The 25,383-nt window shown below is 39.6% G+C and overlaps 2 protein-coding genes across 2 annotated transcripts; both read left to right on the top strand.

The window, feature by feature from the left end:
• The first annotated feature begins 6,784 nt into the window (after positions 1-6,784).
• LOC130040179 (olfactory receptor 2W1-like) lies at positions 6,785-7,726 on the top strand. Its single transcript, XM_056132186.1, has one exon. It carries the CDS (start codon positions 6,785-6,787, stop codon positions 7,724-7,726), a length of 942 nt encoding a protein of 313 aa, XP_055988161.1.
• Positions 7,727-24,143: 16,417 nt separating this feature from the next.
• On the top strand, positions 24,144-25,082 carry LOC130040178 (olfactory receptor 2W1-like). Its single transcript, XM_056132184.1, has one exon. The coding sequence runs from the start codon at positions 24,144-24,146 to the stop codon at positions 25,080-25,082; it is 939 nt and encodes a 312-aa protein (XP_055988159.1).
• The last annotated feature ends 301 nt before the right edge of the window (positions 25,083-25,383 follow it).

Here is a 25,383-nt window from a genome sequence, read left to right as displayed (position 1 = left end):
AAAAACCTTTAGAATTCATCGCTGTCAATCTCATGGTCGATCTCCACAGGCTTCGAGGAACCTCATCCATGAGTGAACCTGCTCAAATACCCAGATAGGCAATATCTGTGACTGAAATCTCCAGCCTCACACAGAGTCAAGAAGGGGTCACCTCCTCCCATCTCCCTGTGCTTCTGGTAGTCTGGCAGTCACACCCACAAACTGCCTCTAGAGCCATAGAAGTTCATTAAAAGCCATGATCCAGAGATTCACAAATAAATTTCTCAAAAGAGAGCAACATGAGAGTGACATGCCACATACATACCTCAGGACGCCAAAGTCACCATCCAGTTAAAAATAATAATAAATTCATTCAGCTGTATCACCATATTTAAAATTTAGAATTCCTGGAGCAATATCTACTCCACTGATGATGTACTGAGAGTAGCACACCACATTTGATAGGGTGTAAAGTTGAAAACAACCAATCTCAGGGTGGGGGAAAATATATATATACACACACACATGTATATTAGCACACCGGGCTCAACTTTTAACAACACTTTAGTAATCTCTTATACAAGGGATTTTTGACTCAAGGATGAAATACAACAACTATCCCATTCTTTCCTCTTAGGAAAATTTTTTGGATCATTTTCAGCAGAGTATTCATAACAAGCAATAGAAATTAAATTATTTATGCCCTGCTTTGAAGGCAGATTTGGAGGTTGGGGTGGAAACATTACAGTGGTAATGAGATATAATAAATTGATGAATAACGGGGAGTAAGTGATTAAGTGATTAAGTGATTAGGTATACAAGGAACTTTAAAAATGAAAACTAGCACCCAAGGGAATATTCCTTATAATTGCTTTTAGAATTAAGTCTCTGCTGTTATACATTCACTTGTTAATGAAGAAATTCCTTTGTGAGCACCAGTCTCTAAGGTCTTATTACTTTCTCACATGTACAACATTTAGTATTGCACTTAAATATTTCCATGTTACAAAGAATGATTCTTGCATTGTGTACAAATGACCATAGTAGTTTCCTCTCTGTTAGACTGAAATGTACCTGCAAATGTGTCTCTAAGAGCACATTAAGAGAGCACCCTTGCTTAGGAGTATAGCTCGGCAGGAGAGCACTCGCCACAGGTTTGAGGTTCTGGGTTTGATCCCTGGCATTGCTCAAAATAAAGAAGTAGCATATCAAAAGTACATTTACCTAAATTCATCAGATCTTTTGACAGTATCCCGTTTAGTTTATTCCTGTGTCATTAATAAAGACTTCTATTAAATGCTAGTGCCCATTTGCAGCCAGATGTGAATGTGACTGTGGTGTGAGTGGAAGGAACTAGTGACCACGCCAAGAGTTAGAGGGGACCATTGCTTATGAAGAGCTTATCTGAAAAGGCAAAGAAGCAAAAGATCAGCGCCACAGGACCATGGAGACACTGAACCACAGGAGAGCATGACAGGTGGGACATCTTCCCTCATCCAAACAAGATGATTTCCTTTAGTTTTGTTTCCTTGTAAGTTTTTTCTATGATATATATAATAAATACAAGTAAAACATCAAACAATGCATAAATTTCAGACAACAGAGCTTACAGAATAAAAAAAAATGTAAAATGTGTGTGAGTTAATAATAAATGCCCATGTTGTCTCAGGGTTGAAAGTTCAATTAAATTTCAGCAAGAGAAGTTACTAGAGTTTTCAATTGCCAAATAATCTCTATGAGTCAGAAGGCATACAGTATATTCCATCTATCATTTTAATATTCCTCAAAACCATCCTAAAATTAGGTGATAGTAGGAGCAAAGTTGATCTGAGAGAGTTCAGTTCTCTTGCTCAAGTTCTCATATACATATATATATATATATATTTGGTTTTGAGGTCACACCCAGGATGCACAAGGGTTACTCCTGGCTCATGCACTCAGAATTGCTCCTGGTAGTGCTCTGAGAACTATATGAGATGTTGGGGATTAAAGCCGGCTTTTCTTTTGGTGACATGATAGATTATGTTGATCGATTTCTGAATGTTAAACCATCTTTGCATCCCTGGGATGAATCCTACTTGATCATGGTGTATAATCTTTTTTATGAGTCATTGGATTCTATTTGCTAATAGTTTGTTGAGGATCTTTGTATCTGTGTTCATCAGGGATATCAGCCTGTAATTCTTTCTTTGTTGTATCTCTGTCTGCTTTTGGTTTCAGGGTGATATTTGCTTTGTAGAAACTGTTCAGAAGTGTTTTTGAAATTTCAATTTCGTGGAAAAGCTTAAAGAGGAGTGGGAGTAAGTCCTCTTTAACGATTTGAAAGATTTCTCTAGTGAATCGATCTGGGCCAGGACTTTTGTGCTTGGGGAGACTTTTTATTACCATTTCAATTTCTTTAATAGTTATAGGTCTGTTCAGGTATTCCAGGTCTTCTTGGTTCAGCCTTGGGAGTCTATAGGAATCTAGGAATTTATCCATTTTCTCGAGGTTTTCATGTTCCCTGGCATAAAGTTTCTCAAAGTACTCCCTGAGGATCCTTTGAATTTCTGTAGTTTCTGTTGTAATGACCTCCTTTTCATTTCTGGTTCGATTTATTAGAGTTTTCTCTCTCCCTTTCTTTGTGAGTTTTGCTAGAGGCTTATCAATCTTGTTTATTTTCTTGAAGAACCAGCTCTTGGTTTTATTGATCTTTCGAACTGTTTTCTCGGTTTCCATCTCATTAATCTCTGCTCTAAGTTTTATTATTTACTTCCTCTTGTTCAGGTTGGGCTCCTTTTGTTGGTCCTTCTCCAAGCTCTTAAGCTGCGAGGTTAGGTTAGTTATGTGGGCTTGCTCCTCCTTCCTGAGGAATGCTTGTAGAGCTATAAACTTTCCTCTTAACACAGCTTTTGCTGTGTCCCATAAGTTTTGGTAACTCGTGTCCTCATTTTTGTTTTTAGGAATCTTTTGATTTCCTCTTTGATTTCTTTTCTAAGCCACTCGTTGTCCAATAGAGCACTGTTTAATTTCCAAGTGTTTGATTTAGTTTTCTTTTTCTGTGTGTGATTTACTTCTAATTTCAGCGCATTATGGTGTGAGAAGATTGTTGATAAATCTCTATCTTAATTTTATGGAGGTATGTTTTGTGGTTCAGCATGTGGTCTATCTTGGAGAATGTTCCATACATGCTTGAGAAGAATGTGTATTCAGCATTTTGAGGATGAAGTGTCCTGTATATATCTACTAAGTCCCTTTCTTTGATTGTTTCCCTCAGATGAAGTATGTCCTTGCTAAGTTTGAGTCTGGTTTACCTAGCAAGAGGTGATGAAGCAGTGTTGAAATCTCCCACTAGGATTGTGTTGCTATCAATGTCTTTCTCCAAGTCTATGAGTAGTTGTTTTAAGTACACTGCTGATCCCTTATTAGGTTCATATACATTTAGTATTGTAAATTCTTCCTGTTGTACAGATCCCTTGACCAATAAGAAATGGCCTTCACAGTCTCTTGTGACCTTCTTCAGTCTGAAATCATTGTGGTCTGATACTAGGATGGCTACCTCAGCTTTTTTAAGGGAGCTATTTGCCTGTAGGATTGTTTTCCAGCCTTTGACTCTGAGCCTGTGTTTGTTTTGACTATTGAGATGTGTTTCTTGCAGGCAGCAGAATGTTGGGCTCAATTTTCTAATTCATCCTGCCACTCTGTGTCTTTTAATTGGTGCGTTTAGACCATTGACGTTAAGAAAGATTATTGTTATGGGGTTTTGTCCCATTTTCTGTTGAAATTTGGTGTATTTGAGGGATCTGTCTTGTCTTAACATAGCCCATTTATTTGTTCTTGTGACCATGGTTTTGAGTCTATGAAGTTCCTGAGCTGTTGTTTGTCTGAAACTGTGTGTTGTTCCTTCTGTTATGAATGAGAGTTTCGCTGGGTAAAGTATTTTTGATGAGGCATTTATTTCATTGAGTTTTTTCACTATATCCCACCACTGTTTTTGGGACATGAGGGTTTCATCAGACAAATCAGCTGTGAATCTTAAGGATGCTCCTTTGTAGGAAATTTCTTTCTTTGATCTTGCTGCTTTCAGAATTTTGTCTCTATCTAAGGTTTTGGTCATTTTGATCAGGATGTGTCTTGGGGTATTTTTATTTGGATTTTTTCTAGCTGGTACCCTTCGGGACTCCTGAATGTGGTCACATGTTTTCTTCAGCTCTGGAAATGTCGTAGCAATGATGTCTTTGACAGTTTCTTCTTCATCAGGGTTTTCTTCCTGTCCCTCTGGGACTCCAATAATTCTTATGTTACCTCTCTTGGCTTCATCACGATCTTCTCTTGCCATCTGTTCCCGAATTGTGAGTCTCTTTTTCATTTTCTCCTCTTTTCTGGAGAGTCTCTGGACTTCATCTTCGAGCTCACTGAGTCTGTCCTCAGCAGCTGTTACTCTGCTGCCGAGGCCTTCCACTGAGTTTTTCAATTCACCTACCAAGTTCTTCAGGTCTGACATTTCCGTTTGCATTTTCCTCATTTCTACCTTCAAATCCTCTTGCCTTTTATTGGCATTGCTTTACATTGTTTCTTTTAGCTCCCTAAGCATCCTCAGTAGCTCTTGTCTAAATTCCTTGTCAGAAAGGATGTCTAGCACTCCAATACTGTTGGTGTCTTCTGAGCTAGCTCCTTCAATAAGAAAGCTTGGTGGGCTTTTGTGTTGCTTTACCATTGTGATCAGTGTAGTTTTGACCTTCACGTTCACTGTTACTATTCTGCTTTAGATGCAGAATGATTTGAGATGGGCTTAATGAATTATTGGCTAATGTATTTCTGGTGGTTAAGCTAACCTAGTGAAGGTTCCATCTAAAAGGGTAACTTATGGTTCCTATGGGATATGTAGTGGGAGAATAATTCGCAGCCACGTTAGCAGCCGCGGCTCCAGAAAGGTTCCCTGGCACCGGAGGGTACCTGTTTGAATGAGGAGTGAGTGCCCGGAGCGGTTCAGCTTTGTGTCTCTGCTATATGCCTCAGTTCCTGTCCCGCGAAGACCAAAGGTGAAAACCTCTGTACTCAGGGGATCTAGCTAGCTGCGCATGCCCGGAAAGGCTCCTGGCGCTGGGCGAGTACCTGTTTGAATGAGGAGAGAGTGCCTGAAGTGGTTCATCTTTGTTTCCGAGTGGTGAATTTTTTATTTTAAAGAAGTAAGTGTAAACCCTCCACAGTTCCAAATGTTCTCAGAAATATTAATGTTTTCACCTTTTCTTTGGAACAAAATATTATCATCACTTAATAGACAAAGAAATTGGTCTGAAAATATGCTCACTAAATTCCCGAGGACACACTGCTTCACACTTTGAAACTGAAATTTAACCCAAAGCTATCCAAACTGAGTCCAGAATCTTAAGTTAAATCACTCAATTTGATTTAACTCTCATCATACTTCACAACAATAGTACACACTATTGCATTGAATACCTTTTTGAATTGACAAAGATGATGTTTCTATCTCATATTATTTGATACTTATCTACCTGAGTTTCTTATCTTACTCTGATGTAAATGCAATAAATATTAGAAATTTTAAATACCTATGGTGTGTGGTTCATGGGCACAATATACACATGAAAATATATTAATTAATTTCATCATCAAGCATTCATTTATCTCATTTTGGATACAGTATTCAGAAATAGTGAGTTGATGTCTTATCTCATATTTGTATTTGTATTCTCATAGAGTGAGAATAATTTCGTTGAATTTAACTATAGAATTCAAAGGAGTCAAATAGTCAACTCCCATAGTTGGAAAATTTCATGGGAAATAAACAACACTGACATTGTAATGAAGAATTTTCTGTACATGCACATAAAGGTAAATATTAAGATTGATTGATTCAGGCCAGAACGATAGTACAGTATGTAGGGCTGTTTGCAGCCAACCTGAGTTCGATCCCTGGCTTCCCATATGGTCCCCCAAGCACCACCAGGAGTAATTACTGAGTGCAGACCCAGGACTAACCCCTGAGCATCGTTGGTGTGATCCAAAAAAAAAAAAAAGAGGAAAGATTGATTCTCTATAGCAACAAAAATAGATGCAAAAAAACCTGAATAATAGTAACACAGAAGTTGGTGCAGCAACACAGGTGTTCAAGGTGAATAGAAGGAATGCTATGACATCTGCTACTCACGGTGATTGCTATTATGATTAAAGTCACTATCAATGGTTGGCATGTAGAAATTTGAAGGGAATATCCATAGTGATTCTGATTCTTACTTTTTATAATTGTGAAAAATATAAATTTTCACTTTTTATCTTATTCCATTTATAGTGGAAAGGTTTTGTAATGATTAACTGATTTTCTGACATACGTTAAGAAAGAACAAAATCTGAGATTACATCCCCCCTGATTACGGATGCATGAATGACCTAATAAAAAATGTGAACCTAGGTAAAAATGTACCAGTTTCAGAGGTAGCCACCACATAATCAAATATTCATAATTCATGTATTAATACCTATCAGTGCACTCCTTTCTAAAAACTGAAAACTAGTATGTAATCAAAATATATTAAATTTAGGTGAAATAACATATTAGACCTTTTCAATAACAATTCAGAATGAATAAATTCAGCATTTTACTTTTACCACCTTCCCTGCTGTTATTAGATGTGAAGGGGCTTTGGGTTTTGAACACCAGGGAAATAGTTAAAGAAATTTTGTATGAAATAACACCGAAAGAGGAAAGAGGTGGTGGTGCACATGAGCAATTTTGGGAGATCTGTGCTTCAACCTAGCACTGAGAGTAATTTTTACTTTTCCAAGTCTCTCATAAGGGGCAATGAAAATGAACAATGGAAGTTCCACCACGGACTTCATCCTTCTGGGATTCTCTGGATGGCCCCAACTGGAACGCATCATCTCAGTAGTTGTCCTCATCTTCTATGTTGTGATTCTGGTGGGAAACACAATGATCATCCTGGTGTCTAACCTAGACCCCAAGCTCCACACGCCCATGTACTTCTTCCTCTCCAATCTGTCCTTCTTGGATCTCTGTTTTACCAACAGTGTAATTCCCCAGATGCTGGTAAATATGTGGGGTCCAGATAAATCCATTTCTCATCTTAGGTGTATGGTCCAAGCTGCCATCGCCTTAGACCTGGGTGCCACGGAGTGTCTGCTCTTGGCTGTGATGGCCTATGACCGCTATGCTGCTGTCTGCCAGCCTTTGCACTACACGGTGATAATGCACCCTCAGCTCTGCCACAGGATGGTCATAACATCCTGGTTAGGTGCTGTTGGCTGTTCCTTATCTATTTCACTCCTGACATTCTCATTGCCAAGATGTGGACACCAAGAGGTAGATAATTTTTTCTGTGAGATCCTAGATCTCATCAAGACTGCTTGTGCCTATTCAAAGGTACTTGAGGTAGTTGTCCTCGCTCTCTCAGTGGTATTTCTTCTGGTGCCTCTATCAGCAATTCTCGTCTCCTATGGCGTCATCACTCGCGCTGTCATGAGGATCAAGTCAGCAACAAGATGGCGAAAGCTCTTCAACACCTGCGGCTCCCACCTCACCGTGGTGACTCTCTTTTATGGGGCTCTCATGTCTATGTACATGAAGCCACAGAACAATTCCACCCAAAATGAGGGAAAGTTCATTGCTCTCGTGTACATGATCTTTATACCAAGCCTTAACCCACTCATCTACTCCTTAAGAAACAAAGACGTAAAGAATGCAGTCAAGAAAATTCTGTGTGTAAAACACTGGTCAGCAAAGTAATAAGAAACATGAAAAATCAGTGCCGTGAACTACAGAAAAAATTACTGGTCTTGAACAATACAAAGTGATATTGTTCATAATTTTTCAAAGATTATTGTCTGCAGTCAAAAACCTCTAGAACTCAACGCCGCCATGCTCACTGCCACTCCTCACTTGTTCCAGATGAGCCTCACCCACCAGTGAATCCCCAGAAAACCCAGGTATGCATAACTTGTAACTGAGTACTCTAGGTTCAACTAGAATCCTCCACCTGTATTCCCCTGTCTCCAGCAACTCAGCAGTCAGCCCATAAGCCACCTCTTGCTGGCACCTGATAATCTTGTCATCAGCCACCATCCAGATCACATGTCCTTCACTCCCAGAAGGGAGCATAACATGGCACTCATCATAGCCATGCCCCCGGACCCTGCGCCAGACTATTTCACCAGGAAAGGGGGTGGGGGGTCAAGGGGGTCCTGAAGAGGGCAGGTGAAATCCCTCCTTTCCCCAAGGGACACATTTGAAAACTTCCAGAACTCTACTGCCACAACATTCTACGCTGCCCCCCCACATGCTCAGGCCAAGCCTCACCCTCAAGTGAATTTATTCCTGGACACTTCATACCACACACCCTATTCATACTCCAATATTACAGCACCACATTTGATAGAGTTCAAAGTAAGAGGCAACCAATCTTAGAGGCAAATATTTTTTAAATATATAGATAAATATATACATACATATATATGTATATGTGTATATATGTATATAAACATATATAAGCACCTAAGGCTCAACCTTTAACAACATGTTAGAAATCTCTTATAGAATGGCTTAATGGCCCCTGGGTGAAATACAAAAATCTTCAAACTCTTTCTTTTGTAGCATTTTCAGCGGTTTTTCATAACAAACAATACAAAATATATGGTTTCAGTTCTGCTTTGGGGCAAGGATTGGGGTTAGGGATGGAAACATCCAAAATACAGTGGTGAGAAGGTGTAACGGTGGTGGGATTGGTGTTTGAATATTAAATGTAATCAAATATTGTAAACTACTCTATAAAATTTAAAATTTTCAAATTAAAAAATTTAAAAAGACTATTGCCTGGGATTTTGCTTTGTACCAAAAATTTTACTAGAGATGTTTTTGTAGAGCAACATGGTAAGAAGAGATTCAAATGCATAAGTGAAATGCAACTCATTAGTTGTGTGATCACCAAGCGGCTAAGGAACCCTGCAGCTCTCTCTCACTACCTGCTTTCGGTGGTCTGGAGTCACTTTCCCCGAGGCGGCCAATGCCATGGGGGGACAAAGGAGGAAACAAGGGTCAGGCTGTTTCAGTTGCTGTTTATTCCATTCTCCCCACGTGCCTGTTCCAATCTCACTAAGCTTCCCATTTCAGTCACACATGGCCTCTCATTCCAATCTCCTCCTGTCTCTCGCTTGTCTTTCCACTCCGACTCGCCACCTTGGTCTCTCTCTAGTCACTCACCAACTCCCTACATTGAGGGTAGCAACCGCACACCTAGGTCCAGTAGAACCATCAACATATCAAAGCCTGTCCTGGTCGCCTGCAGCCAGGAGATTGGGCTCAAGGACAAAATGCCATTTAGGGGTTTTTCTCCTTGCCTTAGTTCAATAGCTTAATTAACATTTTAATTAAAACCTTAATTCTATTTTTTTTAATTTTATTGAATCACTGTGAGATAGTTACAAGCTTTCATGTTTGGGTTACAATCACACAATGATCAAACACCCATCCCTCTTAATATTCGTTATTTTGTGTGGACACAGTAAGAGATACATTAAGCTTATAGAGTTGCTCTCCTGGACACATTTTGCTATAGATCTCAGACTACAGTGCTCAGGCCAGATTAATCTTTCCTAACTCTAGCAGGGTCCTAATCTAGTTGCTACCTTTTGGATCATGACAGAATTTGTCTATTACCATGCTCTTATCTTATAGTTAAGTATCATGGCACTTTGGCCTGGCCCATTTCGATGCCAGAGTAGCTCACCACTTGCCCTGAGTGCATTCAGTCCCTCATCAGGACCCTACTTTTGGGGTGCTAGGAACTAAGGGCAACTGAGGCTTAAGTTGAGAGACCAGATGGCCTGGAGTAAATATTATGTGGAGTCAATTAACTTCCAAGTTACAAAAGCATAGCATTAACTATACAAAAAGGACTTTACTTGGAATTAACTATGCAAAGGACTAGGAGAAGAGAAAAGCAATATTTACAAGTTAACAGAGTTTGATTAAGAGATAAAAGTTACTGACAGGTTGGGAAAGGAGAGCACAAAGAAAGAGGTTACAAATAAACCCAGAGGAATAGGAGCATAGTGATGGGAGTATTCCAATAAACCAAAGCTCCATGTGGGAAGGCAGAAAGGACAAACCAATGTTATCTTACAATTAGTGGGAAAAACTTCATGGTTATTCATAAACACCTAAAGAAAAGTGTAATGAATACATGTGGTGAGCCACATGCATAGATATGTGTACTAAGTATTGAGAATAGATTTTAAGTAACACTTGTTCTAATGTTGGATAACACTGGGCAATGACTTTATTTCACATGGTTGCCAGTTTCTTCCATTCACCTGTTACTGACTTCCTTCTACCTTCAGCTCCAACTTAACTGGGCAACATATATAGCAGAAGGTTAACTTATACCAACACAAGGCCAGGAAAGTTCTATGTGCAAATTCCAGGTCATTTGCTAAAATATAAAGCTCTTCCCCTCACTGGGTGGAGGATGCTCGGCCCAAATCCGAGTAGGCTTGGAGATCTCAGCTCCGGAACCCGCGTTACTTTGTCCCTCTGCCAGTACCTTCATGTGTGCGGAGAGTGGTCTCAGCATGGTGGTGGCTGGTCCTGGAGGTCTTTGGCTGCCAGAGCCCTGGTCGGGGCGGGGAGGAAAGCTCAACCCACTCCCCTCCAAGGGGCCCCAGCAGCGAGGACAGTCAGGCGCAGGGGCAGGAGACATTCTATTATGACATCTTATTATCTCATTCCTACTTTGGACAAACTGGCAGGCTACCGAATGTAGCCTGCCCACACGGCAGAGTCTGGCAAACTCCCCGTGGCGTACCCAATATGCCAAATACCAGTAACAATGATGGGTCTCATTCTCCTAAAGAGCCTTGAATATAATCTCAGGGCTAGGATGAAGGAGACGTTACTGGGGCCTGCTCGAGGCAATCGACGATTAACAGGATGATTTGTGATTGTGATTCCCCTCACTGGGGCTGAAGTGATAGCACAGTGGGTAGGGCATTTGCCTTGCATGCGGCCAACCCGGGTTCAATTCCCAGCATCCCATATGGTCTCCCAAGCACCTCTAGGGGTAATTCCTGAGTGTATGAGCCAGGAGTAACCCTGTGCATTGCTGGGTGTGACCCAAAAAGGGGGAAAAAAAGGATAGCTCTTCCCCTCACTTGCTTGTTGCATGATAGCATATGGGAACGTAGCTAGCTTTGAAAGAACTTTAGAGCACTGCTGAGTATTGGAAGAAGGAAGGAAGAAAGGAAGGAGGGAGTGGGAGGGAAGGAAGGAAGGAAGGAAGGAAGGAAGGAAGGAAGGAAGGAAGGAAGGGAAGGAAGAGAGAAAGGAAGGAACAAAGGAAGAAAGGAAGGAAGGAAGGAAGGAAGGAAGGAAGGAAGGAAGGAAGGAAGGAAGGAAGAAGACAGACTCTAGAAATTTAAACTACAAGTTATTTTCCATTGGAAAAGTGAATTAGTGAGCTCTGGAAAAGAGTATGAACTTTTCATTGTGAAAATGACTAATAACAAATCTTGAGTTTTAATTTTTTATTTGCTTAAATCCTTTGTATTCTGTACTCAGTAAAAATTTTACCTCATCATCTGAGATGCTCTTACATTAGCTAATTGATTCATCCTGTCCAGTCCATACAAAATATGTCCACATCAGTGTTTTGGCTATCTGTCACTTTATGTGTTTCTTTGTATTTATAATAAACAAAAAGGCATTAGTGAGCTTTTCCAACAATGTAAATTTTTCTGTTTCTAATCATTCTCTACAAATAAGTTCCAACAATGTCTGTGGTATGAGAAATAACAAGTTCAAGAAATTTATAGAACACTGTTGTGCAATCTATATATATATGCATATATATAACAAATGTTTATTTGATAACAAATAGTGGAGCATCTTCACGATTTTTTTTAAATCTAAGACAATGAACCATCTGGAAATTGAGTAATGTTTAGTTTAGAGGGACAGTTTAGTTTTTCTCTCATGACTATCATATTATAGAATCTTCATCATAACCCTTGAAGTATATACAAGAATATCCCAGTAACTGAAAAAGGGAGGAATGAAAAACAAACGTTACTCATTTTCTCATAGTCAAGATAGAATGGCCACTAACATTTTGGAGTATTGCAAAAATTTATATAGCACCATGATGGTGGTCCTCCAATAAACCTGAGTACAAACATCTACCATGTAACTGATTTTATGAACCACTGGAGGGGCCAGAGCAATAGTAGAGCAGTTAGCGAATTGCCTTGCATGTGGTCGATTCATATTTGATCCCCAGCATCCAATACGGTCCCCAAGCTTGCCAAGAGGGATTCCTGTGTGCAGAGCTAGGAGTAACCCCTGAGCATCATCAGGTGTGTCCCAAAACTGAAAAAATTAAAATAAAACTAAAAATCACTGGAAGAGAGATGACGATGATGAAGAAAAAGCAGATAGAAACTACACATCGTGGTGGAGGGAGAATGGCTCTTGTGCTCTATGTAGTTTAGTGACATTGTTTTCCTAACTCATCAGAAGAAACATGAAAAAAATCATGGTACCTAATCTGTTTTTGACAGGTTTTAACGGGTTATTAGAACCCTGCCTCAGAAATACAAGTCAAATGCTTGAAAGGCACGAGAATCAAAATTAAGGTTTTCTAAGGCAATATATTGGTGGTTGGGCCAAAATAGATCTCATTAGTTCTTTAGTCTTTTACTTATCTCCTGTTAGGTAAAGAATTGTAGAGAAACAAATTAACACCCAAAAGTCCATGGTTTTCTTATATACAAATAATGAAAGAGAATAAATAGACATTAAAAAACAATCCCATTCACAATAGTACCTCATAAAATAAAGTACCTCGGAATCAGCTCAACCAAAGAGGTGAAGGACCAATACAAGGAAAATTACAAAACACTACTTCAAGAAATAAAAGACACTAGGAAATGGAGACACATCTCCTGCTCATGGATAGGGAGGATTAACATTATCAAAATGACAATACTACCCAAAGCACTATACAAATTTAATGCAGTCCCTATCAGGATACCCATGACATTTTTCAAAGAAATAGACAAAACACTCCTGAAATTTGTATGGAACAATAAACCCCCATGAAGAGCTAAAACAAATCTTGGGAAAAAGAAGATGGGTGGCATCATCCTCCCCATCTTCAAACTGTACTACAAAGCAGTAGTAATTAAGACAGCATGGTACTGGGCTAGAAACAGACCTGCAGACCAATGGAACAGAGTTGAATATTCTGTCACAGACCCCCAAATATATGACCACTTAATCTTTGACAAAGGAGCAAGAAATGTCAGGTGGAACAAGGAAAGCCTCTTCAACAAGTGGTGCTGGGAAAACTGGATAACTACTGCAAAAAATGAACTCTCACCTCTGTCTAATGCCAGGCACAAAAGTCAGATCAAAGAGGATTAAAAACCTCAATATCAGACATGAATCCATAAAGTACATAGAGGAAAATGTAGACAGAACTCTCCATGACATTGAAGCTAAAAACATCTTTAAGGATGAAACAGCACTGACCATGCAAGTGGAAGCAAACATAAACAAATGGTACTACATCAAACTAAGAAGCTTCTGCACTTCAAAAGAAACAGTGACCAAAATACAGAAAGAGCCCACAGAATGGGAAAGAATATTTACCCAATACCCAATATGCAGGATATACAAGACACTAGTAGAAATGTACAAGAAAAAACCTCTAACCCCATCAAAAAATGGGGAGAAGAAATTAACATAAATTTCCTCAAAAAAGAAATACAAATGGACAAAAGGCACATAAAAAAATGCTCCACATTGCTAGCCATAAGGGAGATGCAAATCAAAACAACAATAATATATCATCTCACACCACAGAACAACTGGCATACATTCAAAAGAACAAAAGCAACCAGTGCTGGCGTGGATGTGGGGGAAAAGGGACACTCTTTCACTGTTGGTGGGAATGCCCACTAGTCCAGCCTTTCTGGAAAACAATATTGACAGTCCTTCAAAAACTAGAAATTGAGCTTCCATATGACCCTGCAATATCACTTCTGGGAATATATTCCAAGGATGCAAAAAAGAACAGTAGAAATGACATCTGTACCTATATGTTCATTGCAGCACTATTCACAATAGCCAAAATCTGGAAACAACCAAGTGCCCTAGAACAGATGACTTGTTAAAGAAATTTTGGTACATCTAATCTACACAATGTTACTGTGTCTGTTACTGTGTCTGGCATATCGAATACTCTCGATAGCTTGCCGGGCTCTCCGAGAGGGGCGGAGGAATCGAACTCGGGTCGGCCATGTTGGCCGCTTGTAAGGCGAAAGCCCTACCCGCTGTGCTATCGCTCCAGCCCTGGCCCCTCTCGGAGAGCCCGGCAAGCTACCGAGAGTATTCGATATGCCAGACACAGTAACAACAAAGTCTCCAATGGAGACGTTACTGGGCCCGCTCGAGCAAATCGACGATCAACGGGAGGGCCTTTACTTACTTACTTTACTTTAATCTACACAATGGAATACTATGCAGCTGTCAGGAGAGATGAAGTCATGAACTTTGCTTATAAATGGATAGACATGGAGAGTATCATGCTAAGTGAAATGAGTCAGAAAGAGAGGGACAGACATAGAAGGACTGCACTAATTTGTGGAGTATAAAACAACATAACATGAGGCTGACACCTAAGGATAGTAAATACACGGGACAGATAGATTGCTCCATTGCTGGAAGCCTGCCTCATGAACAAAAGGGAGAAGGCAGCTGGAATAGAGAAGGGCTCACTAAGAAAAAGATGGCTGGAGAAATTGGCCGGGATGGGAGATATGTGCAGAAAGTAGATGTAGGACCAAACATGATAACCTCTCAGGGTCTGTATTGCAAACCATGATGCCCAAACGTAGAGAGAGATTATGGGGAATCATGTCTGCCATGGAGGCTGTTGGAGGGTGGGAAGGCGGGGGGGGGGGGGGTGGTTACCAGAGATTTTGGTGGTGGGGAATGTGCACTGGTGAAGGGATGGGTGTTTGATCATTGTGTGATTGTAATCCAAACATGAAACCTTGTAACTATCTCATGGTGATTCAATAAATTTTTTTAAAAATAAAATTAAATAAAAATTTATAAAAAGGAATTGTAGAGAAACAATAGGAACTTCTAGAAATGATTAATGTAGATACAGTCCCTTATCCACACTGAAAACTCTTACATGTCTTGGAAAGTAAAAATGTTTCTATGCTAACATCATGAACCTGTTTACAAAGAAATATCTAAAGCTAGTTCTGTTCTTCCTGCTATTACTTCTTAGTAGTAAGAAATATTTTGTGAACTTAGAGTATACTCAAATCTCTTCGATAGCCATGTCCACTTGCCGACATACCAAATTCCACAGGATGGATATGTCGTTCCCAACATTCTCCCTTCCGAAATCCGACACGCCATTTCGTCGGTAAAGAAACAAACAGCACCCGGCCCAGACAAGATCAGACCTGAACACCTGAAGAACCTGCCGTCAGTACTCATCAATACACTGGCTCGGCTCTTCACTCGCTACCTGTCTGAATGCAAGGTTCGGTCCCAGTGGAAAACCAGCAGGACCATATTACTGTTCAAGAAGGGAGACATCCATGACATTGGCAACTATCGCCGCATCTGCCTATTGTCTGTCATCTACAAGTTGTTCACTTGAGTCATCCTAAATAGAATTGGCAGAACACTAGATGAAGGACAACCATGCGAGCAAGCAGGGTTCCGCAAAGGATTCAGCACCATCGACCATATCCACACGATAACCAAGCTCATTGAGGTTTCTTGGGAGTTCAAGATGCCACTCTGTTTAACGTTCATTGATTTAAAGAAGGCCTTTGATTCTGTTGAGACGGAAGCGGTCATTGAAGCCCTAGCCAATCAGGGCATTCAAGCCCAATACATCAGGATCCTCCGTGAGCTGTATTGCGGATTCACTACCAGGATCTCACCATTCTACAAAGAAGTGATCGTTTATGTCAAGAGAGGGGTGCGGCAGGGTGATACCATTTCACCAAAACTCTTCAGTGCCACCCTCGAGAACATCATGCGACGACTGGAATGGGAAGGAATGGGAGTGAAGATAGATGGTCGGCAACTACACCACCTCCGCTTTGCTGATGACATTGTTTTAATAACACCAAACATCAGCCAAGCGGCACAAATGCTGGCCGACTTTGACCGTGAGTGTGGAAAGGTAGGACTACAGCTAAATCTTACGAAGACAATGTTTATGAGAAACAGCCTTGTTCCTGACGCCCCATTCGCTCTCAATGGAACGACCATCTCCAAATGCAACAGCTATGTGTACCTAGGTCGAGAGGTCAACATGACAAATGACCTGGCACCCGAGCTGCGCAGGAGGAAGAGAGCTGCTTGGAACGCCTTCAAGAACGTCGAAGAAATAGCTAAGAGGACAAAGAACCTCCGGCTCTGGGCACATCTCTTTGATTCCACTGTTCTTCCTGCATTAACATATGCCTCAGAGACCTGGGCCCTACGCAAACAAGATGAGAACGCTATTCAGGTCTCCCAAAGAAGAATAGAAAGAGCTATGCTCGGAATATCACGTTTCACTCAAATTAGAGAACAAATCCGGAGTTCTGACATCCGTCGACGATCAAGGATCAGGGACGCTGTCTCATTTGCCAAGGTGTTGAAAATCAGATGGGCTGGTCACGTAATGAGATTTAAAGACGACCGCTGGACTAGAGCTGTTACTGACTGGATTCCACGGGATGTCAAGAGACCGCGTGGCCGCCCACCTACCAGATGGTCAGACTTCTTCATCAAGATCATGAACGATCGGTTTGAGGCCCTTCATGTTCCCGGAGCGAAGAGATGCCATTGGGCTACACTGGCACGTGACAGGGACAAATGGAGACGTTACTGGCGCCCGCTCGAGCAAATCGACGACTAACGGGAAGTTAAGTGATTAAGTGATTTAAGTGGAGTATAAAAATGACCTATTTATTTTTCTTTCTTTATGTTATTATTTTCCAATTTTTTCATGAACCTTACTGCAGTGCTAACAGAAATTCAGTGTCTTCATTTTGACTTTCCTATTATGAGAACTATATCAAAATCCAAAATGGAGTCCATCTGAATCTTCACACTGTTGCCAGAATAAACAACGACAATTTCTGATAACATTACAAAATAGCAACATAAAAGTTGTCTTGCAAGATAGAAGCTAATAAACTAATGATAACTACAAGGAACCACATTTGAGTGGGTCAAGGATCAAGAGACAATGGTGTTGTTAATGGACTATATCATGTGACCTAAGGCTACACCATTAAGTTTCATGTCATTATAACCTACAATGTTTGAACAAAACAAAATCAACTAACTGTGCATTTCTCTGAATATATGCCCTATCCATCCACCCTGACCATCACAGAGTATCTCAAAACTGACAGTCATCAAAATAAAGAGGAAGAAGAGGGAGGTGTCACATGTCTTCATGAGCAAAGATCTGTTTACTAACTCAAAGCCAACGATCATTATCACATAAATGCCCCAAGTGACATACACAGCATTGTCCATCATAACTCAGTCTTACACAGAGGCCAAAAATGTACATTTTAAAAATTACCATCAACATGTCTATAGACAAAACTCACTGATTTTCTCAGTGAAATCTGAGATAGCATAAGTAATAGAGTACAGATATATTGGATCATCTTAGTGGTAAAAGAGTAAGTGAAAACAGAAATTAATCAAAATCACAGATTCAGTAAAATGTCCTTTGTGAAGTTCAAAACCAACTTAACTTTAGCTGCATGCTATTCAGGTAATTACATGTGTATGATCGAGCTGATATAGAAATGATATTCTTATACAGTCTGATGAATCAAAATGGGTTAGGCAGAAAGTAGGAGAATGAAAATACTTATCAGTAGCTCTAAAGTAGTCATAAACATTATTTATTGAGTAGATATATATTATAACAAAGATATTATTGGTGAACCTAAAGTTATTATTATTCCATAACATTTTATGAATATTCTCTTTCCTGTGGACACAAATAATTTTCTTATTTATCCAAATTCTTGGTAACAAATTTATTGAATAAACCAAATTGCAATTAAATGTGCCGAAACTGTGTATATTTTCAACTTCAAAAAGCTTAGTAAAACATAAAATTGTTTGACAAAATTTTCCATGTTAAATGTATGAGGAAATTTCAAAAATGAAACCGAGCACCTAAGGGAACATTCCATACAATTGCTTTTAGAATTAAGTCTCTGCTGTTAGACATGGACTTCCTAATGAAGAAATTCCTTTGTGAGCACCAGTCTCTAAGGTCTTAATCACTTCAGACATGCAAAATATTTAGTATTGCACATAAATATTTCCATGTTACAAAGAATGATTCTTGCATTATGTACAAACGACCATAGTAGTCTCCTCTCTTAGTTAGATTGAAATCTACCTGCAAATGTGTCTCTAAGAGCACATTAAGAGAGCATCCTTGCCTAGGAGTATAGCTTAGAAGAAGAGCACTTTCCAAGCACGTCTGAGGCTGTGGGTATGATCGCTGCAGTGCTCAAAATTAAGAGGTGGCATATCAAAAATACACTTACCTAAATTTATCAGATCTTTTGCCGGTCTCTCGTTCAGTTTGTTCCCCTTGTTTTTAATAAAGACTTCTATTAAATTCCAGTGTCCCCCAGATGTGAATGTGACTGTGGTGTGAGTGGAAGTAACTAGTGACCACGCCAAGAGTTCGAGGGGACCATTGCCTATGAAGAGCTTATCTGAAAAAGCAGAGAAGCAAAGATCATCACCACAGGACCACAAGACACTGAACCACATGAGAGCGTGACAGGTGGGACTTCTTCCCTCATCCAAACAAGATGATTTCCTATAGTTTTGTTTTCTGGTAAGTTTTTTTCTATCCTATCATGAAAAATACAAGTGAAATATCCTAAAATGCATAAATTTCAGACAACAGAGGCGATAGGATTAAACCAAAACAAAATGCGTTAAACGTGTGTTAGTTACCAGTAAGTGTCCATGTTGTCTCAGGGTTGGAAGTTAAATTTCAGCAAGAGGAGTTGCTAGAGTTTTCAAATGCTAAATAATCTCTAGGTGCCAAGAGACACACAGTATATTCCATCTATCAATTTAATATTCCTCCTAACCATCCTAAAATCAAGCGATAGCAGGAGAAAAGTGGATCTGAGAGAGCTCAGTTCTCTTGCTCAAGTCACAAAACATTTTTGAACTGATCTCAAAGAGTCCTATGCTGTGCCTTCAAGTCTGGGGCCTGAACTATTTTTAAATTATCTTCTCCAGTGACTAACTGTGCCTACAGTAATAAGTACTTCTTCCCTGCAGTGAATGAAACGTCAAAAATGTCAGACAACTGTGATATTTTGCTTCCAGTTTTCTCTCACTATCATCATAGATATTCAGCTTACATTAAACTATGTTTGGTCCACTTGGCTAAAATATCACTGAAAATGTAATCTGTAAAGATTAGGCTGTTAAAAGATGTAATATCTCTGAAATAAAAATTGAAAACTATATTTCATTTGAAAAAGAGCATGCCAATATTTTAGTTTAATAATCTGAGACAGTGAAAGTCCATGTATGTCTAATTCATTAGCAATCAAGAAAACATGGTTCATACAGGCTGAACAACCTAAGAATATATCTAATAAACGTTTGTAATAATAATAGTGAGTTAAAAGACACATTAGACACTACTACCTACAGATGGACATGTGGATAATGTAGCTAGTATGAATCACAAAGGTGATTACTGTAAAAAGCATCAGCACTGGGACTATTTGGGGCATAGGAATGACTGTGATTGGGATGAGGGATCAGCAGAAGCTACTCAAGTGATTGGCAATATTCTACTTTTGACTTCAGTTCAAGTTATGCAATAACTACCTTTATTTTTTAGTTTTATGTTTTTATGAGTTCTTATTTGATGACAAAGCTATTTTTAATTCCAGGTAACAAGAAAGTGACTATTTTGTGTTATTTTTGTAAACAATGAACAAAAGTCAGTCTGAGTGCCACATAAATGGCCCTTAAATTCAATTTACAAAGTCAGTATGTGGCACTGATTAAGGGAAAGAGACTGCTCTATATGTAACTTGAGTCCCAAGTACTGAAGACATAAAAACAGAAATTTGGTAGAGATTTTGCGAGGCCAACCAAGGGCAGACTCTGAATCTGTGGCATCTAGAGTTCAATTTGACCCTAAAATTCTATGTGCTTTAATTCCTATCACTAAACCCAATTTAAATGACAAAAAATATCAAATGAATGTTAGAAGCATTTTGGAAGCTTTGATCCAAAGCTTTTTGCTCTCATCTTCTGAGGTTTACCAATTCAAGATGTATGTCGGGTTCATAAGTATTCTCTTACCAGGTATAGGTTTTGCATTTTTTAAGTTACGTAGAAAATTTTAGGCAATTAGACTTAGGTCTAAAACTTCATTATAACATCAAAGTGGAAACAGAAAAAATCATGTTTGAGAGAATAATAACTATATATAGGGAAGTGTGTTAATTTTTAAATTTTTCAGAAATAAATGTAGACCATCCACAGTGCCAAATGTTCTCAGAAATATTAATGCTCTCACCTTTCCTTTGCAAGAAAATATTATTATCACTTAATAGACAAAGAAATTGGTCTGAAAATGTAGCACTGTAGCACTGTCCTCCCGTTGTTCATCGATTTGCTCCAGCAGGCACCAGTAACATTGTGAGACTTGTTACTGTGTTTGGCATATCGAATATGTCACAGGTAGCTTGCCAGGCTTTGTCATGCAGGTGAGATACTCTCAGTAGCTTGCCGGTCTCTCCAAAAGAGGGGCAGGAATCGACCGGGGTTGGCCAGGCCGGCCACCTGCAAAGCAAACGCCTTACCACTGTGCTATTGCTCCAGCCGTGAAAATGTGCTCACTAAATTCCCAAGCACATACTGCTCCCCACTTTGAAACTATGATTTAACCCAAAACACCCCAAACTCGGCTCAGAATCTTAAGTTGAATTACTCAGGTTAATTTAACTCTCAACTTACTTCACAACAATAGTACACACTATTACATTGACTACCTTTTTGAATTGACAAAAACGATGTCTCTTCTCATGTTATTTGATACTTATGATAATCTACAATGAATTTCTTACCTTACTCTGATGTAAATGCAACAAATAATAGAAATTTTAAGTACCCACAGTGTGCAGTCCATGGTCACATTATACCATGAAAATGTATTATTAATTTCATCATCAAGCATTTCATTTATCTAATTTTGGATACAGTATTCAGAAATAGTGAGTTAATGTCTTATCTCATATTTGTACTCCCATCGAGTGAAAATAATTTGGTTGAATTTGACTATAGAATCGAAAGCAGTCAAATAATCAACTCCCATAGTTGGAAAATTTCATGGGAAATAAACAACACTGATATTGTAGTGAAGAATTTTCTGTAGGAATTGCCTCCCTTGCTCCTCTTGTTCAATATCCAATGCCAAAGAGTCATATAGACAGTTGCTATGTGTATGTGACACCAATTAATTAGTTCTGTTTAAAACTGCAAAAAAATCAGTAAAGCTTTTGATATGGTGTAATATGGGGAACAAGAATTTATCCCATAAATGTGGGTTCATGATTCATAACACTACTGGGGTAAAGGCTTGAGCCTTTCATACATCCCAATGGTCTCCTGACCATCAAGCATCACCAGGTGTGATCCAAATGGCCCCTAATATATTCCCTGGCAATGCAGGGCCCAGCAGCACCACAGCCGCGAGCCCTGGCACGCAAACCTGAGCCCACTTACCAAAGAATCATTGAGTATAGGCCTTGGGCAGCATCTTAGGGGTCCTGCCACAAACAGACCATGACCACGACCATACTGTTATTCGTCGATTGCCTCGAGCAGGACCCAGTAACGTCTCCTTCGTCCTAGCCTGAGATTTTTTAAAAAGTGCCATATTCAAGGCTCTTTCAGAGTTAGGAGAATGAGACCCATCATTGTTACTGGTATTTGGCTTATTGGGTACGCCACGGGGAGTTTGCCAGACTCTGCCGTGTGGGCAGGTTAAATTCAGTAGCCTGCCAGTTTGTCCAAAGTAGGAATGAGATAATAAGATGTTGCGTGGCTGCAAATGCGGCCGCGCACTTCCAGGAGCTGGGTTTTACAGAAAGAGAAAAAAAATATATGGCCTCTGTACATGCACATAAGGGTAAATAAATATTAAGAAAGACTGATTCTCCATAGCATCAAAAATAGAAGCAAGCTGGAGGGAAAAAAAATTGGATGCAAGCTTAAGAGTGTAATGTTACTGATCTTTAATATTGACTTGATTTTTAATAATTTTTATATTAAATAATTGTTTCATATTGTGTGTACTGTGTAGTTTTTAATAGTTAGAAAGTCATACCTCATAGATGCTATTTTTATCCCAGACTTACCAGGCTCTAAACAGACACATCAGTTAATGACTTTCAAGCTCACATCCTGAAAGACACAGAGCCTGTGTCTTTCCCAAGACTTCTCACAGATCACTCTTCCCTTTCTTCCTTCTTTCCTGCAGTCACAGGGACTGAACTCCTGGCTTCATATTTTCCAGGCAAGTGTTCTCCAGAGCGGAGTTCAATCCCCATGCACACATTTTTCCACCTATATACCTTGATAATTTATCCTGTTTCAAGTTATGAGTCAGTTTTATCAGTTTTATCATAGATGTATGGCATGATAGATTACTTTTTAATCTTCCATCTATTATGAGATATATTCTTAAGGACTTCTGGAAAAATTGAAAAAAATGACAGGTTTTATCAATATCTCAAAAAATGGATGCAATTCTAAGTGAAATGAGTCAGAAAGAGAGGGGCAGACATAGAATGACTGCACTCATTTGTGGAATATAAAAAAACATAACATGAGACTGACATCCAAGAACAGTAGATACAAGGGCTAAGAATATTGCCCCATAGTTGAAAGCCTGTCTCATGAGCTGTGGGAGAAGGCAGCTGAAATAGAGACGGGATCACTAGGACGATGATGGTTGGAGGGATCGCTCGCTAGGTCAGATGCGTGCTGAAAGAAGAGAAAGGACCAAACGTGATGGCTTCTCAGTATCTGTATTGCAAACCATAATGCTCAAAGGTAGAGAGAGTATGGGGAAAATTGTCTGCCAAAAAGGCAGGGGGAGGGTTGGAAAGAGGAGGGGTATACTGGAAACATTTGTGGTGGAGAATGGGCACTGGTGGAGCGATGGGAGTTTGATCATTGTGTGACTAAAACTCAAACATAAAAGCTTTGTAACTGTATCTCACGGTGATTCAATAAAAAAATAGCTGCAAAAACAAAAAAGAGCATAATACTCGGTAACACAGAAGTTGATGCAGCAACATTAGTGTACAAGGTGAATAGACAGAATGTTATGAATAATGGTACTCATGGTGATTCATATTTTGATTATAATTGCTATCAATGGTTAACATGAAGAAATTTGACTGGGAATATGCATAGTGATTCTGATTCTTATGGTTTTTTCAATGGTCTTTATCCCAAAAAATAAACTTTCACTTTTTATCTTACTTCTTTGATAGTGGAAAGGTTTGTAATGATTAAGTGATTTTCTAACATAGGTTTAAGAAAGAGCAAAGTCTTAGATTACATCCCCACCTCTGACCAGGGATGCAGGTGTGACCTGATGAAAAAATGTGAGCCAGAATAAATAGTGCCAATGTGGAAGGTGGCTCCCACATAATCAAATATTCATAATTCAAGTCATGCATTTATACCTACATGTGTACTTGTTTTTAAAAACTGGAACACTAGTTTGTGGATATATGCTTCATCAAAATATATTGAATATTAGATGAAATAACATATTAGACCTTTTCAATAACTAACTGTTAAGAATGAATAGATTCAACAATTTACTTTTACCACCATCCCAGCTGTGATTAGATATGAAGGGGCTTTGAGTTTTGAACAACAGGGAAATAGTGAACGAAGTTTCATATGAAATAACACTGAAAGAGGGAATTGGTGGTTCACCTGAGCAATTTGTGGAGATCAGTGCTACAACCTAGGACTGATGGTCAATTTTACTTCTCCTAGTCTCTCATAAGGAGCAGTAAAAATGAACAATGAAAGTTCCTCCACGGATTTCATCCTTCTGGGGTTCTCTGACTGGCCCCAACTGGAATGTATCATCTCGGGGCTTGTCCTCATCTTCTATGTTGTGATTCTGGTGGGAAACACAATGATCATCCTGGTGTCTCACCTGGACCCCAAGCTCCACACACCCATGTACTTCTTCCTCTCCAATCTGTCCTTCTTGGATCTCTGCTATACCAACAGTGTTATCCCCCAGATGCTGGTAAATATGTGGGGTCCAGATAAATCCATTCCTCATGTTAGATGTATGCTACAAGCTTCTATCGCCCTGGACCTGGGCTCCACGGAGTGTCTGCTCTTGGCCGTGATGGCCTATGACCGCTATGCAGCTGTGTGCCAGCCTCTGCACTACACGGTGATCATGCACCCTCAGCTCTGCAACAGGATGGTCATAACTTGCTGGTTGGGTGCTGTTGGCAGTACCGTATCTATTTCACTCCTAACATTTTCATTGCCAAGATGTGGTCACCAAGAGGTAGATAATTTTTTCTGTGAGATCCTCGATCTCATCAAGACTGCTTGTGTCTATTCAAAAGTCCTTGAGGTCGTTTTTCTTTCTCTCTCAGTGATATTCCTTCTGGTGCCTCTGTCAGCAATTCTCTTCTCCTATGGCGTCATCACTCGCACTGTCATGAGGATCAAGTCAGCTACAAGATGGCGGAAGCTCCTCAGCACCTGTGGCTCCCACCTCACCGTGGTGGCCCTCTTCTATGGAACAGCCATGTCTATGTACTTGAAACCACAGAGAAGCACGTTCCAAAACGAGGGGAAGTTCATTGCTCTGGTGTACATCATACTTATACCAAGCCTTAACCCACTCATCTACTCCTTAAGAAACAAAGATGTAAAGAATGCAGTCAAGAAAATCCTGTGTGTGAAAAACTGGTCAACAAAGTTATGAGAAACATGAAAGATCAATGCAATGAGCTACAGAAAAAAAATACTGGTTTTGAACAACAGAAATTGATATTGTTCAATATTATTCAAAGATTATTGCCTGAAGCCAAAAACCTCCATAACTCAACCGCCAGCATGCTCACGACATTCTCCTCATGCTGAGGCCGAGCCTCACCCACAAGTGAATCCCCAGAAAACCCATATGCCGGACTTTGTGACTGAGAACTCTGGGCTCAACAGGACTGGGAACAGGTACCCTCCCCATGTATCCACCCCCATACTTCATACTATACACCACCCATACT

The sequence above is a fragment of the Sorex fumeus genome, unplaced genomic scaffold, assembly GCF_029834395.1.
Source record: "Sorex fumeus unplaced genomic scaffold, SorFum_2.1 ptg000094l, whole genome shotgun sequence".
NCBI lineage: Eukaryota > Metazoa > Chordata > Mammalia > Eulipotyphla > Soricidae > Sorex > Sorex fumeus.
Note: the sequence above shows the minus strand (reverse complement) of the source record. Positions and strands in the feature narration are given on the sequence as shown.

What these genes read in the sequence shown, in the direction of transcription:
- LOC130040179 (XM_056132186.1), top strand. Translation starts at nt 6,785, where the DNA reads ATGAAAATGAACAATGGAAGTTCCACCACGGACTTCATCCTTCTGGGA.
- LOC130040178 (XM_056132184.1), top strand. Translation starts at nt 24,144, where the DNA reads ATGAACAATGAAAGTTCCTCCACGGATTTCATCCTTCTGGGGTTCTCT.